Source organism: Ustilaginoidea virens, chromosome 4 (assembly GCF_000687475.1).
Source record: "Ustilaginoidea virens chromosome 4, complete sequence".
Taxonomy (NCBI): Eukaryota; Fungi; Ascomycota; class Sordariomycetes; order Hypocreales; family Clavicipitaceae; genus Ustilaginoidea; species Ustilaginoidea virens.
The window spans coordinates 561,997-578,709 of record NC_057319.1 but is presented as its reverse complement, the minus strand read 5'-3'; the positions used below and the strand labels follow the sequence as shown (position 1 = coordinate 578,709).

Below are 16,713 nucleotides of genomic sequence, written 5' to 3'. Positions count from 1 at the left end.
TGCGGTGCCATCATCCGAAAGAACCCGCCCTGCCGCAAAACTCGGTCCTTTTATGCATGTACCGGCTGGCCTGGCATGGATGGCAGGGACACTGGCGGAAACCGTAAAGCGTGGTGAACAAAAATCTCTTTTGTCCAGTCTGTAATTCTTGGGCCACTGGGCAACGAGAGGCACGTTTCGATCGGGCTCAGAATTTCACACAACACAAGCCGTGTTTTGAAAGACTGGGGATACTGCAGGGTAGCCCAACTTACCTGTCGAGCACCAAACCCATGTTTCTGTACGGGAGTACTCCGTAGTCGCTAAGAACCTGCAACGCCTGGTTGTTGTGTTGTGCCGGGGGTGGCGGGATAAATGGTGACGTACGTACAACGGTTGCCACGTGTGCGTGCGCGTTTGCGTGTGACCAGTAGAAAACCAGGTACATAGCTCAAACATGCTCTGCGATGCGAATCCGAGTGCGTGCTGCATCCCATGTCCAACAACCTCCAAGTCCCTGCCAAGTCTCTGTCAAGACCTGCCATTTTCTCGCATGCGCCTAGCAAGTTTCTTTTCGCTGCAAATTCTCAACTAATTCATTCTACACTGAGGTACGCGCTGCAAGCTCTTAGAATAGCTTTGCCCCCCAGCATCGCTGGACGTCTTGTGTATGCTCCGCCTGGACTCGTTCTAGATTGAGGCTATCCTTTGGTTGCCATTGTGCACTGAATGACGACAGGAATCATTACGCACAAAACGCGCCGTTGAGCTGCGGGCGGCCACCTTCACCACGTTGGCGCCACGTTCTGGAGCTAGGTGCGTCTTGCACGCCAAACACCACTGCCGACCAGCTCCCAGCTTCCCCCTGGCCAGACCGAAAACTGCGCAAGCCGTCGCGTGGCTGTCGTTTGGCGATAGACTGTCCAGGATGCCTTTGGGAACGGGTGACCAAAAACCCGAGAAATCATACCTAAGCTCAGCCGTCGATTCCATCAACCCCTGGTCGAGTAGTCGCATCGCGACGCCAACGCAAACACCATCACCCGACAGCAGGAAACAAGCGGAAAGGGCTGCGACGACCGAGCAGGGCGCAACCCCCGGAGACCGCACCCCGACAGCACTTTATGGCCAGAGCTTCCGGACATACCCCGGGGACTGCCCGCCATTGAAGGTGCAATGGTTTCATGCCGTCGATGTGTGTCCCGGATCCTTCAAGGCAGACCTATTGCGTGACTTGTAAAAGCTGACTTGTAGTACATAGGTTCCCAAAAGGAAACCCAACTTGTCGAAGGGCCCCCCAAAAGGAAACCAGGAAGCCAAGCCACCTGCCCAACCGAAAAAGTTTTCTGCCTTTTCAGAATCGGACTCGAGGAGAGTGGAGGCTCGATATCAAAAGCTGCTGGAGGCCGCTGAGGACGGTCATGGCTCTCTTGCCTCGGCCGACCGACCAACAAAAAGACCAAAGCCAGAAAAGTCGACTTCGCTAGGCAGCTCAAAAGGGCATGGGCGGGTGGCAGTAAACGAAGATTACCTCTTCGATGTTGATATCGAAGAGCGAGAGCTGGCGCCAGTGTATTGGCTGGGGCCAATTTACGAAGGTTAGCCCAGGCTTGCACCGACGTATGGGTGATCATAGTCCACTGACATCTTGTAACCATGCCAGTGCGAAGAGGCACTTGGTTCTTCCAAGAAGGCTCGGGACTAAGACCGTGCGAGGAGAATCTCGCAGCTCAACTCGAGGAGGTAGGTAACCGCGCAGAAATCAATTCTTTACACTAGTGTATAGTAACATTGAGGGCAGGGATATCTAAAAACAAAGCCGTGGCTCGCAGGTTAGTAATGCACTTGACATTACGGCTCTCACGCGACAAAAAAATCACTGACTGTCGAGACAGGGCATGCACGAAGCAGATTTGAATCCAAGGATACGCCCGAAGAATCTACAGTCGTTCCGCCCGAAGCAACGGACACGAGGAGGATGAGCGGCGCAGACGAGTCAAAACCGACGAGCAGCGCGACCGAAGCCCCTCCCATCCCACAGTTACCGACGCACAGATTGGTTGGTGCCTACATGAACAATTTGGCCACTTATGGTGATGAAAAGACGGCCTGGATGACCACAGACGGCATGCTATCGTGGGTAGCTGCTTCCGTGTACGAAAGATTTGCTGGCGGTGGCTACATGAGCGGTGTCAAGTTGATCAGGGGGTATTCCGAATCGAAGAAGACCAAAGAAAAGGACGATGCAAAGCCAGCCTCTGAAAGCCAAGGCGCATCGGGCTTGGATGAGCGACAACAAAACATGCTGGAAAGAAGATCGGGCTCGCCCACCACTCGTGCTTCTGCAAATGACTCGGGCCATGAACAAGTGATCAAAAAGGAGGTTGAACAAGGCGAGGTCAAGTTGCAGCGGCAGCTATCGTCGCTCATGGAGGGCGGGAGGCGGAGTGCTGAGCAGACCGAGGAGGAAATCAGAAAACGCGAGGAGCAAGAGATCCGCGACGACTACAACGCCAGGGAAGGGGATTATCAGGGTCGTGGAATCGAGCATTTGGTTCTCGTCACTCACGGGATCGGGCAGCGTCTTGGACTACGGTTTGTGCATGACAGAAAGGCTCTCCGGGAAGGGCACCTGCTAACCCCGGCTTAATGCAGAATGGACAGCGTCAACTTTGTCCACGACGTCAACACGCTGCGCAAAACGATCAAATCAGTGTACAGCAACTCTGCTGATTTGAAGGCTTTGAATTCCGAGCTTGGTGCGAGTCTCGGCAACTGCAGGGTGCAAGTCCTACCCGTATGCTGGCGGCATTTGATCGAGTTCCCGAGGCGGCGGCAAAGGAAAGGCGAGCAGGATTTAGGCGACAATGCCACGGACGAGGTAGATCAGTGTAAGGCTCAGCAAGATTGCTGCATCACAACCAAGAACATGGACGCTAAAAACCTTGCCCTCTCACAGATCCATCGCTCGAGGATATTACAGTAGAAGGCGTCGCGTTTGTGAGGTCGCTGATCTCAGACCTTGCACTGGACGTGCTGCTATACCAGAGCGCTTACCGGGAAGAGATATCCCGAGTTGTCGTGGCGGAAACCAATCGTATTCTCAAGCTCTTTCGGGAGAGGAACCCGGAATTCAAGGGAAAGATCCACTTGATGGGTCACTCCCTGGGGTCGGCGATATACTTTGATGTTCTCTGCAGGCAACGGGAGAGCAGACCCCTTGACGATACCAGGCATCCGTTGCGAATCTGGCCGTCATCCCACAGCCGGCCGGAAGTCAAACCCAAGGACGAGGAACTAGAGTTTGACTTTGACACGCAGGATTTTTTCTGCTTGGGATCCCCTGTTGGTTTATTCCAGATGTTGAAGGGCCGGTACGTTGGCATTTGTTCGGACAAGGCGACGGCACAGTTGGACTTTTTTTTTTTTTTTTTTTTTTTTAGGCTGACACTGATGTTTGTGTTGTTGTAGGACAATTGCTGCCCGCCATCCGCTTCATGGCTTGCCGTCGGAAAGCCCTCTACAGCTTGAAGATGCGGACGACATGTTCTCGGCAGCAACGGAAGGCACAGGCCTGGATGGAATGTCTTCCATCAACGGATCGTCCTTTTCTGTTTCGTCTCCCAAGGTGGGCCAGCTGTTCAACATCTTTCACCCATCGGATCCCATCAGCTACAGGATGGAGCCGCTCATATCTCCAGCCATGGCCTCGTTGAAGCCACAAACATTGCCGTATACCAAGAAGGGACTGTTTGGCAATGTGGCGCCGCAGGGCCTGACGGGGATAAGCGCAAAGGTTGGCCAGAGCGTCAGCGATTTCTGGTCGAGGGCCAGCGCCGGGATCGCCAGCAACATCCTCAACCGGAGCCTTGGCATCAGCAACGAGGAGGTTTCTCGGCTTACGGCGGAAAGCCACGCGGCACAAGCTTCATCAGGGGACAAGAAGACGGCAACCGGGGCCGAAGCCTCTGTCCGCAGCGAACAGGTGGACGACGAGCAGCAGTTGGATGAAAGAAAGAGACGGATTGCAGGCGACGCGGCAAGAGGACGCCGCGCGAGCGATGACGTAAACCCGGTGACGCTTATTGACGATGAGCTGGAGACTCTGTATTCAAGTTTTCAAAAACGGGGCAGGGGCAGGGACAGTTCGGCAGAGCGTGCCGACAAGATGCTGCGCTTCAACGACGAGTCCCGCAGGGCCCGCAAGATGCGAATGGAGGAGGGCAAGGTAAGAGCGCTGAACCGGAACGGCCGAGTGGATTACAGCATTCAAGAGTAAGTGCTCGCGGTCCTTGTGGTCTCTGAGGGGGGGCAAAAGTGGGAAACAGGTGCGGGGGGGAGGGGGCTAACCAAGATGTTTCACAGGGGCGCTCTGGATTTCAACCCCATCAACACGATAGCCTCGCACATGAGTTACTGGTCAGACGAGGATGTGAATCACTTTGTGCTGTCGCAGCTGTTGTCCGGCGGAAGGCCGGTGGGGCAAAGCGAGGACTGGAAAAACGAGCCGAGCCGAGCCAAGGGTCGAAGTGATTGAGCTCCGTCGTCATGTATGAGGATGGAAGCACGTTTGGGGCAATCTCCGTAGGGTGATACGGACAGATCCGATGGAATGGAAGCGTGACATGGCAGGGCCACAACCAGTGTTGCTCGCAACCACCCGTGACGGCGGTCATGTCAGCTCAGTGCTACGTCTGGCGAGCCGGACTCGCCACCCCGGCCTTCGTGGAGCCGACTTGCCCAAAGGAAAGGTCTCGGTGTCGACGAGGAATCTGGGTCCTGGTTGCCAGAGCTAGTCGGGGCCAAAGGCGGTGAGAACAAACTGACCCACGGCCCCCAAAAGATTGACAGGATTGGCCCGCGTGTTTTGGAGAGAACTGCTGCCTCGGCTGAGGGCAACCCGCCCGGTCCTGGTCGAGGTCCTGGTCGAGGTCCTGGGCGAGGTGAAAAGACGACGGGCCCGCTTACCGTGGCGTTGACGAGCAAAGGCGCCGCGCGCCGCAAAGGAGCCCTACCATGCCGATCTGGGCGGGGGAAAACGACGAAGGAGCCCACGAGCCGGTCTGGAACAACGGACGAACCTGCTGTTGCTCCTCTGTTGATGCATTTCATGCATACGACAAGAGTTCCGGCGGGCTGCAAAGCTACGAGCTGCAAGTTGCGAGCTTACAAGTCCCCACCCACGCCTTTGGACGACTGGGGTCACTTGTACCTGCGGCTCAACCCATCGGTGGCCTGCAGGCCAAGTAGCCAGGTCCCGACGGGTACCGGACCACGGACCACGGACCACGGAACCCGGAACCCCTCCCTTCCCCGCCCGCTAACCTGCCCTTGGCACCAGACCCTTGCAAGGACAAGCGGCAACAGCAGCAGGCGTTGGCGCCAAGACGGCACGTTTGTTGCCGTCTAGCCGGCCTGACAAGCTGCCAGAAGTACGTGCGAGCCCTCCGGCCCGAGGAAGAACCTTCCTCATTCGGCCGGCCCCCAGCGGGGCGAACCTCGCCGGCGCCACCCGGACCCTGCGCGTCGATCGCCCCCGGGGGCTCCGTCCCCCGCCCGCGTGCCCAATGCGGCAGTTGCTTTTGGCGCAGCCCCCCCCCTCCCCCCTCCAGCCCGAGACGGCCGGGGAGCACCTTTGAACGCCTGCCCTGGCATGGCGGGCGCGCGGCGCTGGAGACCAAATCGGGCAGCTGCGCGTGTACGCCGCAACGCGAGCTGGAATTACGGCATAATTCCCCCTCTAGTCGCCAGAAGAGGTCCCGGCCTCCCCCCCCCCCCCTCCTCTCGTCTTTCCAAGACGTGTGTGTGTATATAAAGCTCGGGCAGGGTCGGCCTGTCCAGGAGGCCCGCGCTGCTCAAGGACAGGACACGCTCCTGACATTGTCGCCCTCGCCCTCGCCCTCGCCCTCGCCCTCTCTCCCTTGCCAGCATGAAGAAGTTTGTCTTGCTCGCCCTCGCGGCCAGCGGCCTCGCGCTGCCGTCCTCGTCGCACGTCGTCCACGAGAAGCGCGGCCTGCACACCGCTCCGGCGTGGGAGAAGCGCGAGCCCGTCGATGGCGCCACCGTCGTCCCCGTCAGGATCGCCCTCAAGCAGACCAACCTGGACAAGGGGATGGACCTGATTCTCGACGTGTAAGCACAACCCCCCCCCCCCTCTCCCCATGGGGGGGTGCAAATTACAGGTCAAACTAAAACCAAATCGTGTGTTGCAGCTCGCAGCCGGGCTCGCCCAAGTACGGCAAGCACTACAAGGCCGACGAGGTGGCCGCGCTGTTCGCCCCGGCGCAAAAGACCATTGACGCGGTCAAGGGCTGGCTGGTCAAGGCTGGCGTGCCCGCCAACAAGATCTACCTTTCCAAGAGCAAGGCCTGGCTGAGCTTCGCCACCACCGTCGACAAGCTGCAGCAGCTCGTCAAGGCCGACTACCACGTGTACGAGAACCTGCGCTCCAGGGACGAGCACGTCGGCACCGAGCAGTACAAGCTGCCCGCCGACGTGGCCCCCTTTGTCGACTTCATCCTGCCCGGCACCACCTTCATCAAGCACCCCAAGCGGGCCAAGAAGGCGTCCGTCGCGGCGGTCAAGGAGCCCCTGCGACCGCTCTCGCAGGACCAGATCCGCAAGCTGCAGTCGGGGATTAGTAAGTCTGCTGCTGCTTCTGCTTCTGCTGCTGCTGCTGCTGCTGCTGCTGCTGCTGCTGACCGTGGCAACTCGTAGATGGCACGGCCAACTGCGCCCAATACGTCACACCCCAGTGCATCAAGGCCATGTACAACATCCCAGACGGCACCCTCTCCAACAACACCAACCCCATGGGCATCTTCGAGTCCCTGGAAGACATCTACTCGCAGGAAGACCTCGACGCCTTTTACAGACTCTTCGCCCCCAACATCCCCAAGGGCACGGGGCCCCAGCTGGACCTCATCAACGGCGCCGTCGCGCCCACCAGCCAGGACCAAGCGGGCGGGGAGTCGGACCTGGATTTCCAGATGGCCATCCCCATCATCTACCCCCAGACCACCACGCTCTTCCAGGTGCGCAGCGACAACGACATCTTCCTCGCTCTGCTGGGCGCCATCGACGACGACTTTTGCCAGAACAACCCGGACCTGGACCCCAACGAGATGTGCGGCACCTTTGCGCCCACCAGCGTCATTTCCGTCTCCTACGGCGGGCCCGAGTACCTCTCGTCCGCTGCTGTCCTCCAGGTTGGTCACATTCCGCATTGATTCATCGCCACCACCATCATCATCATCTTCTTCTTCTCCTGGCAACAGCCGTGCTGACCACAGGGCAGCGCCAATGCAACGAGTTCATGAAGCTCGGCCTGCAGGGCATCTCGGTCGTCTTCGCCAGCGGCGACGACGGCGTCGCCAACCCCAGCGGGTACTGCCTGGGCCCTCACCACGACATCTTCGTCCCCGACGACGCCTCGGGATGTCCCTACGTCACCTCTGTCGGCTCCACCATGCTCCCGCCCGGCGCCAAGGTCGGCGACCCCGAGGTCGCCACCACCCGCTTCTCCTCCGGCGGCGGCTTCAGCAACGTCTTTGACAAGCCCTCGTGGCAGTCCAACGCCGTGGGCAACTACCTCCTGAGGCACAACCCCAACTACCTGGCCTACATCACCACCGGCGGCGTCATCCCCGAGAACAAGGGCGTCTACAACCGCAACGGCCGCGCCTACCCCGACATCTCCGCCGCGGGCGACAACGGCGTCGTCGTCCTCGGCGGCAAGGTCGGCCTCATCGGCGGCACCTCCATGTCCGCCCCCATCGTGGCCGCCATCTTCAACCGCATCAACGAGGAGCGCTTGAACGTTGGCAAGGGCCCCATTGGCTTCGCCAACCCGGCCCTGTACGCCGCCAGCGACCAAAAGCTGAACCTGTTCAACGACGTCACCGTCGGCGACCAGAGCCTCGGAGGAGCTTTCGGCTCCAGATACCCGAGCGCCTGTGGCAACTCGGGCTTTTCGGCCGTCAAGGGTTGGGACCCCGTCACGGGACTGGGGACCCCCAAATACCAAGCCATGCTGTCATACTTCCTTGCCTTGTAACGTAGCGTCTGGCGGGCGTATATAGGCTTGAATGCAGATAGTGGCAAAACAAAAAAAAATGAAATAAAAGGGGGGAATTTCCACTAAAGAGAAATTACAAAACGGCGCCATACGTGCAGTGACTGACGCGCCACGGAGCTGCGACACCCAGATCTCCTGCCCGTGATCTCCTTTCATTTACTACCGTGCATTGTGCGTGTCCCATCTCGAGGGTATCCAAACCCCCGCCTGGATTCCATCTGTAAAAAAAGAAAAAGACTGCCGTAAAAAAAAAACTGCCGTAAGAAAGCCATGTACGCAGCACGTTGCATGACCCGAGAAACGAAGCTGTCGTCTAAAGATACAAAGACCCGTCTTCCCACTTTCCTCGCCGCTCTCACTTCACTTGCCTTTGCCGTCGAGGGTGTCCCCCCGCCGCGGATGCTCAGGACGAATAGGTGCCTGACAATGATGCCATTGACATTTGGATCGTTTAGAGGACAACGTGCAAGCCTGAAGTGACTTGTCAGGTCTCAACAACTCTTTGTTTCTGGGTCGACACCACTTGCCTACCTCGATACGCCTCTAGAAAATTCCATCTCTTCACTCGCTTTTCGAGCGTCACGGCTCGAGGCAAGGAGCTGCTGCTGACCTTGGGAAAACCCCATGGTGGCCAGAGGTGCGTCGACACCGCCATGTGCTTCAATACAATCCCACAGTCCCTACCTTCTCCAGCGCTTCCTGCAGGGCTGCATTGTCGGCTGGGTCGCTTGGTCTTGACCTGGCGGCCGGTCGGAAATTGTGACGGACTGTGCCAGGAAGTTCAATGAGGTCTTGGGGAATAGTTGTTATGAGGGACCTGAGCTCCTGTCGCGGGATATCGCACAGGTCTACTCCATCAATCCTGATGGTGCCGGTATAATCCAAGAAATTCAAAAGGGTTAAAAGCAGAGAGCAAGCTCTTTCCCCTAAACACCAGAGTATTGGTCACCACCGCACCCTTCCTCCCAAGCTATTTTACCACTCCCTGAAGGCTCTTCAAACTCACCTGCCAGTTCGTCCAACTACGGCGACAATTTGGCCCGCTTTAACGCTCAAAGACGCATTGCCAAGAGCCTTGGAAACGGTTGACGTGGCGCTGTTTTCAGGGTCAGCAAGCTCCGGAACGAATTGATGAGAGACAAGGTCGGAAGACTTGCTTGCATGCGGATGCCACGCCAATCATTTCACCCTCTCCTCGCTCAAGGCAGCCCCGGAGGAAGTTGGGCATTACTTCCCTCTTCCTCGACCGGTCAATCCTGGGTTAACAATTGGGATGCGAGCAATAGCACCCTACAAACGAAGGAAGAACCTGGTTAGGGTAGGCTGGCGTCCAGAAAGCACGCTCGAATCATCATGTATGCACATCAATGTATATCAATATATATCAACATATATCTCTTTCTTCCCTCATGATGCTACTGGCTCGGGGATTCGACCTGCATATTTTGCCCACAGACGCAAGCTTCCAAAATCGTAAACCGGAGACTTGAAGTGGTAGAATAGGTAAAAGGGCGAGGCGACAATCAAAAGGCTTTGCTGGGAGAATGGTCAGGATGGCGTGCTCGCTCCTCCACCGGGGTGGAGAGCAGATTTTCAATATTCATTACAAGTGTCACGAATTTCATGTAGGAGAAGAGGGACGAGATTGCTTAGGTACCGGGTCCACGGTCACAAAAACCCGCGGTGAGCAAAGTCGTCGATAGACTGTTGCTGCAGCTCCCAGCTGTGCTATGCCGTGCCGTGTCTCGGACTTGCGGAATAGGCAACGTGGCACACCGGCGAGAGGATGGAGCTTGGCGCAATGCGACCAACTTGCGTCTCTACAGTTTCAAGATTCCCTGCGCTACCCCAGCAAGTCCGGTGCGAGACCCATTCCGTCTCGAACCCAAGTGCATATAGCCTCGCCAGAAAGGCAAGATGAAACGTGGACCAGAAACAAGCTTAGCCAGCTTGCAAGCTGCCGCTGCCCTCTGCACCTGGACCGGGCAATGTCGTCCCATAGGTCCCAGGGGCAGTGAGACTCAACAAGGCTACATTGGCCAGTTTCAGAAGTTTCTCCATCTCGCGTCCGCGGGCTGCAGCTGGACTCGTGAAGCCCGGGCGTGCTGTCACTCCCCGCTGTTTCGCGGCCAAAAACTCTCCGTCTTGCCAGCCATTCCAGCCCTCCGACCAACCTTATCGGCTCGGCTTCGAAGGCTGGGTTGGCCGATGCTTCAAGTGTGAAATCTGGTAGGTACGAGCCCGCAGGACCTTTGATAGGAATCATCGAGAATGGCCAAGTACGGACCCCTTCCTGACCTATACTTCGCTAATGACTTGGGTCCGGAGCACGTAACGGAGCCTGTGCCGGAGTGCTTCGCGGCGCGTTCGTTTCACGCTCCGAGTAAAAGACTTGCTTCCAAAAAGGTAACTGAAGCACTGTTTTCAAGAACCGGACTGTTGCAAGTTTTAGCCGACGAATCTCGATCTCGGCAAACACATCCGGGGGGGGGGGGGGGGGGGGGAAATCGGCGTCCCATGAGTATTGCGTCTCTTCCTGTCCGTTTCCCAGCCCGTCTCGAGATTGGCCTGGAGCACATCGTAAGACGGTCGGGTCCCAGTATGCTTTGCCAGGGGTCGACCGTTAGATCGTGGGATAAAGGGAGAAAAACCAAGAGCTGGGTGTCGTTGCTAGAGGACAGGAAAAAAGCATCAAGGACCGTGGCATGTCTTGTCATCGGCGTCGTATCCATCCTGTTTCAAAAGAAGCCCGGGCATCGCGCCCCTCCCTCTGCAACTTGTTTCTCTAACCTCTATCCCCGGGCTCTGCGTGTCGCTCGGCTTGATCCTCATGGTCCAGGCGTATGCTCTAAACAATGCCGGCGGCGACGCCCATCATCAACCCAGCCCAGCCCACATGAACGGCAAACCATGCCATTCTTCCCCCCATCGTAAGCCAACGAGGAACGTGTAGGCCTAGCCATACCCGGGTCGGCCAGCAGCACGCCCCAGGTTTTCCAACGAGCCGACTGTGGAAAAGAAAAAAAGGCGGTCCGGCTGTCTCCCCCCCCCCCGAGCTGCGCGATTAAACTCTTCACGGTTTCAAATGATACTTTGAAGCCCGGGTGGCCAAAGGAGCAAGTAGGTAAGTTGGTTCTTTCAAGCAAAGTTTACTTCTCTATTACTACTTCTATTGCCCCTTGGCCTCCGTTTTTTATGCAGCAGCCAGCGTCACCTTTCTCCACCTGACAGATGCTAGATACAGGCGCAGCCTTAACTTAATGATACAAGATGTGGAAGTATCCCGAGTCTCCAGCATGGGCTTCTAAATAACAATACAACCACACATAGTACATGGGGTTTTCAACTATAAAAGTTGCTTGAATCTACAATCTATGCTTCTTTTCCCTTACCTCTTCTTCTCTCCATAAACGTGTAAATCAATTCCATCAACTCAAGATTTAGTACCAGTAAGAACATAAACCAAGTATGTATTTCGTTACAAGTCGCGAACAAAGTATTAACATTGATATAGAATGCACCCACCTACTGTTCTTCTTGTGCTATCTCTGGGCATTATGGCTTCAGCGACACATATTATAAGTTGTCGGCACAATAGATTCCATCGCAGCGGTGTTGTCTGTGTTAATTTGGCCAGGCGTCAGTGCTTCAAAGCGACTTGTGTTGTTTCCAGGGGGTGGCAGAGATGTTCCTGCCCTGACGAATACGAAATTCACTGCAGATCTTATTGCAAATCAGCGGGCCAGCACATAACCGAGGAATAAGGGAACGTGATCGGCCGAGTCGATGAATCCGTTATACTATAAATGTCAATGGCGCCCCGTGCAAGCGGCAGCGTGTTTCGCTTTGGACGTCGTGGTGCTGTAGCGGTAGCCGTGAGGCAAGTGGCCGCTGTCCTGCAGGATTTTATGCCATTATATGTATTAAGCTAGTTCTTGTATAGATATACTTATTCCTAAGAGTGTAAAGTTATCAAGAGCACGTATTTCTTCCACCTGGAGTCCCGCCCCGTCCCGCCTTTTCTTTTTTGCTGGTTTGCCAGACGGCAGGCTGGTGCCTTTTCTCCCACCTTCGCAGCCAGACCGTACGCAATCCGTCCATCGGGCCCCAAAGACGCCAAAAACGGCCGCAAATGACGCGGACACGGGAACGGGCATGGACACGGACGAGCAGGGCCCGCACCTGGGACGGCCGCTCCAGCCATGCTGACGCAGCCAACGACGCACGATGCAAGAGCGAGGGAGTGCGATCCGCAATGTCCATGCTGAGCGGGGCCGCAACGACCTTTTGGAATCGTGCCGCCTCTGGTCACTTCCGTCCTGCGCGGCATGGCAGGCGGACAAGGATGGCCCGGGACGGGTGCTGATGCTCAGTTCCTTCGGCCTGATATTGTTGTATCCCCTGAATCTGCAACCCCCAGCCCCTTTGCCTTCCTTCCTTCCTAGTTGGCTACCAATTAATGTATCTTTGTTTTATCAATCTAACAGTGCAATGTACACATGCGCGGCCTAGGCACGCCTCCTTGGTCGTTGTAACAAATTTCACCCTCTGCCAAATGCTCCTAGGCTGAAACGCCGGAGTAGTCTCTTCAATCAATTGCGAAGGGGAACGCGCTCCAGCTACTGCAGTGCGCATCGAACTTTGTACGCTGGCTGACTCTGTTGGTCGCACTTTTGATTGTTTGGCAGGCCTGGCGCGACTGAATCGACGGCGAAAAGCCATTGACATTGTCCTGGGGCTCGTAGACGGCCACTATAAGGGCTCATGAATAGGCTTAGGCAAGGAGCCCTCATGGGACTAGCTCTTCTTGCCCAACTTTGTCAGTAGACACATGCATCTTTTGACACCTCTTCACACCAAGTGTTACAAGGTGAAATAGCGCAGGCATTTGTATGTGGTTTTGGCTAGGTCGTAAGAAGGGGCCTATGGCCTCATATTGGCACCACTTGCAGCAATACAAGATCGGGTTTCTCGCCCCGTACATGGAGCAAAAGTCGACCGATTCACCTCATATACATCAGACCTTTTCTTTACAGGCAGTCTTCTACAACCTTCCTTAGACCACTCACAACACCAGGACCTGGTCTATTCCGTGCCGTAACAGCCAGTTTTTTATGGGCAATTTTGACCACAGTGAACAGAAAGGCCACGAGGGCAGCTGCATTTCCGGGTTGATCCACTACCAGTACATGTTGCAGTATAGCACGGAAGATTCGGATCGGAATCAGTCATGCAAATAGCATTTTGCTTGTCAGGGTCTCGACAGAATGCGAAATGATCTGCTAAAACCATGGTTTCGAAAAATGAAGCAAGAATGAAGATATTAAACCGCATTCTACATAGGATTAGTACTGCGACTTTGGAACTTGTAGAAAGTACATACCTGAGGAAATCCAAGATGACAATAAATAAGCAATTTTTTCTTTTTTAATTCTCGTCAGATTTGAAGTCGACTGAAAGATACCACATGTGCATAAAAGAGGAAGGAGGAAAATGAAATGCTACTCCAGCTTACGTATTACGAACGTATATTAGACTCTAATGAATGTCTGTAAACTGTAAACTGTAAACCGTATTATCCCTGTCTATCCGGTATGCCGCTGTTACCTTGGCCTAGTGCGCACAAGCCTCGTGACCCAGGTATCCCTTGGCCGTTGCAGCAAATCCCGTCGAGGTTGCTCAGTTGATATAATACCATGACTATGACATGGTGCAAATGACGCCGCCTTATTGTATGCCATGAATATGATTATCACGACACGCCCAACCCCTTGCTTTGCGGCCGACTCGAACCTCAACCACGACAATGCTACCGAGTAAAGTCTGGTGCCAAGCAGCACGGACCAGGGCCCCTTTTGCCACGGTCTGGTGGGATAGGGTCGCACGGCCCCGCCCACGAGAAAGGTAGGAAGGAAGGAGGCGTGGGCTGATGCTATTGATTGACGCTCCACCTTCCGCCTTCGCCTTCCGCCTTCGCCTTCCGCCTTGCGCCTTCCGCCTTCCGAACTTGCCGTGAATTTGCGCCACGGTGCAGACACTGGGTACACTGTAGACCAGACACTGTGGACACTGCCCTTGAGTCTGTAGACCCACCGTTGCACAGCACTGCGCCCCGATGGTGGACATGATTTCCCATCTACTGTCCAATAACTTGACCAGACTTTGTCATGCTTGTCATGCTGTTTTTAAAAAAGCGCATGTACGGAGTAACGTGGTTCGATCGTTTCCGCCAACAGCCATCTCGGTAGGCCTCGATGCGGCACGGCACGGCAGCCTGCTAGGGCAATGGGGCCGCGGGGCCTTCCATCTCGAGCAGCCCTTGTTTCCCGGCCGCGACAAAAAAAGACATTGATAGCTTCCGCACAGCTGCGAGGGCCTAGGGCAGCGCCGAGGAGGGCGTTGGTGCTCTATTATTCCACCGTTGACTCGTCATGCAAAAGTCAATCTGATATCGGCCCAACATTCTCGTGCCAGGTGGTGCACACCATCCCCCACCCCACCAGTTTGGCGGTCAGTTAGTTGTCCGATTGCCTGCCCCGCATCTCGTGCGAGTTTGGTCGAGGAGTTGCTGCTGGTCGGGTCGAAGCTTCACAACAAGTCCAACTCAAGCATCCCCCATTGTCCCTGGCATGGCGCATCAAACCCTCCACCTGCCGGATGGCAAGAAGTTCTCCGTCGCTCCCGTCTTTGGGGGCATGGGCTTCCGAAGCCTCGAACACAACAGCCCGCTACATCCGTATCCCGTGGGCTGGATGACGGTGCTCCATACCGAAGAGGAAAGAGTCGACCTGGACGGCCACGGCCCCGTCGACGGCGGCAGCGGCGGCAGCGGCGGCAGCAGCAGCCAAGACGGAACTCCCGACAAGGACGCCGTCGTGACGAATCAGCACGGCAGCGCGGTGCCGAAACCCAAGCGGCGCACCAAGCCGTTTCGCACGCCTACTCTCCACAACGACAGCCTCTTCATCTCGTCCATCTCGTTGCCTTCCAACTCCGAGTGTAAGCCTGCCGTCAGTCCCACGCGCGAGATTGCCATGATGCTGTGGATCACTCTCTACTGGTACTTTCATCAACCGGAGCCCGACCACAGCCTGGAGACTGCTGCCTCGAAAAACACGCCTGCTGGCGCCAAGCCGTTGGGGGAGTGGACGATCCGCATCAAGAGGGACGGCGTGCTCCGGGGAAGGAACCTTATCCCCAAGCTGGAGCGCATGGGGTTGATTGCCTCGGAAGACACGTCCGTCGGGACCGCCGTCGACGACAATGGCGACGAATGGGCCACCATGTTTACCTCCAAGAGGATGTTCTGGCAGAGTCCCGGAAACCTGTTTCTATTCACCCTGCAACCTATCGGAAAGTCACTGGCACCCGGACTACACTCCACTCCCGCGTCTCCCATAAGCAGCCGCCCAGCGTCGCCGAGAGAAGACGCCTTCCGCCTAGAACACCGACATCAGCTCAGCAGTAGCGGCGCATTGACGCCCTCAGGCGGCCAACTGGCAGCCGACGTCCCTGGCGCCCCAATGCCGACAGCAGTCGCCACCGCGCCGAGCTTTCCCATCGGGCCATACTTTTCCGCCTCTCACCTGCCAACTTTTTACCCTGCACCCCCCCTGCAATACGTCTTCTCCGACGGCATCCGACACCCGCTTCGGCCCAAGCCGCCGAGGATGGGCGAGGTTTTCTACACGCGCTACATAGACAGCTTGGGACAGTATCTGTCCTTCCGGGTGGCATCTTGCTCCGCCCAGCCCGTTCCCTATCTCGGCCCAGTCGGGCCCAAACCCCCCGAACAGGCTCACCTGTGCAACATGTGCGACAAGGACCTGGTGCAGTCCTGGTTCGAGAACCCCCGCGTCAAGGAGTTTTGGGGCACATGCGCTCCGGATTTTCTCGAGTCGGCTCTGCGCTCGAAGCACTCGTTCCCCGTGGTCGGACTCTGGGACGGCGTTCCCTTTGGGTACTTTGAGCTGTACTGGGTCAAGGAAGACGCGCTTGGGCGCCACGTGGGCAGCGAGGTCGGTGACTGGGACCGCGGCATACACATCATGGTAGGAGAGGAGTGGTCTAGGGGCCGAGTCGCCGCCTGGTTGACGAGCTTGGTCCACTGGTGCTTGACGTGCGACTCGCGCACAATGAATGTGTGCCTAGAGCCCAGAATCGACAACAAGAGGTGCGCTCCGGGTCTTTCCCCTTCTGCTCTACCTTTTCCTTTTCTTTTTTCCCCCCTTTTTCCCTTTTTTTTTTTTTTATTTTACCTTTGATTTGCTTTGCTCTGCGTCTTCTTCATTGACAATCCCACAGGGTCATGAAGCACCTCGATGCGTGCGGCTTCGCCAAGGAGAAGCAAGTATCGTTTCCGCACAAACAAGCCTGGTACGTCAGGCTAAAACGAGAATCCTGGAACGGGCCGGCGCTTTGAACGCGACGGGTTGCACGAGGTCTTTGGGGAGAACACCTACGCCGTGGCCATTTCATCATAATACGGAACATCTTGATTGTGGCACGTCTGTCGGCTTTCTCAGTCGCCCCTACTCTGCGTTTGGACAGAACAGCTAGGTCGAGGATGTTTTCTCATGACGCAGAACATCTTGAATAGGACATTGTCGACACCTGCCTTCTAGCTTGCTTGTGTGTACAGAGTAGATCACCCCGGG

The 16,713-nt window shown here is 56.3% G+C and overlaps 4 protein-coding genes across 4 annotated transcripts; 3 read left to right on the top strand and 1 right to left on the bottom strand.

Moving 5' to 3' along the window:
• Positions 1 to 907: 907 nt before the first annotated feature.
• Positions 908 to 4,516, top strand: UV8b_04680 (uncharacterized protein; the record flags this gene model as incomplete). The annotated part of the gene is made up of 9 exons (XM_043142178.1): positions 908 to 1,174; positions 1,241 to 1,577; positions 1,643 to 1,722; positions 1,781 to 1,811; positions 1,875 to 2,574; positions 2,635 to 2,870; positions 2,939 to 3,353; positions 3,451 to 4,254; positions 4,345 to 4,516. The coding sequence occupies 9 exons, from the start codon at positions 908 to 910 to the stop codon at positions 4,514 to 4,516; spliced, it is 3,042 nt and encodes a 1,013-aa protein (XP_042998112.1).
• Positions 4,517 to 4,656: 140 nt separating this feature from the next.
• Positions 4,657 to 5,452, bottom strand: UV8b_04679 (uncharacterized protein; the record flags this gene model as incomplete). Its single annotated transcript, XM_043142177.1, has 2 exons — positions 4,657 to 5,130; positions 5,318 to 5,452. The coding sequence occupies 2 exons, from the start codon at positions 5,450 to 5,452 to the stop codon at positions 4,657 to 4,659; spliced, it is 609 nt and encodes a 202-aa protein (XP_042998111.1).
• A 456-nt stretch (positions 5,453 to 5,908) lies between these two features.
• On the top strand, positions 5,909 to 8,035 carry UV8b_04678 (uncharacterized protein; the record flags this gene model as incomplete). Its single annotated transcript, XM_043142176.1, has 4 exons — positions 5,909 to 6,111; positions 6,192 to 6,619; positions 6,697 to 7,187; positions 7,277 to 8,035. 4 exons carry the CDS (start codon positions 5,909 to 5,911, stop codon positions 8,033 to 8,035), a joined length of 1,881 nt encoding a protein of 626 aa, XP_042998110.1.
• Positions 8,036 to 14,685: 6,650 nt separating this feature from the next.
• On the top strand, positions 14,686 to 16,478 carry UV8b_04677 (uncharacterized protein; the record flags this gene model as incomplete). Its single annotated transcript, XM_043142175.1, has 2 exons — positions 14,686 to 16,229; positions 16,361 to 16,478. The coding sequence occupies 2 exons, from the start codon at positions 14,686 to 14,688 to the stop codon at positions 16,476 to 16,478; spliced, it is 1,662 nt and encodes a 553-aa protein (XP_042998109.1).
• Positions 16,479 to 16,713: the final 235 nt, after the last annotated feature.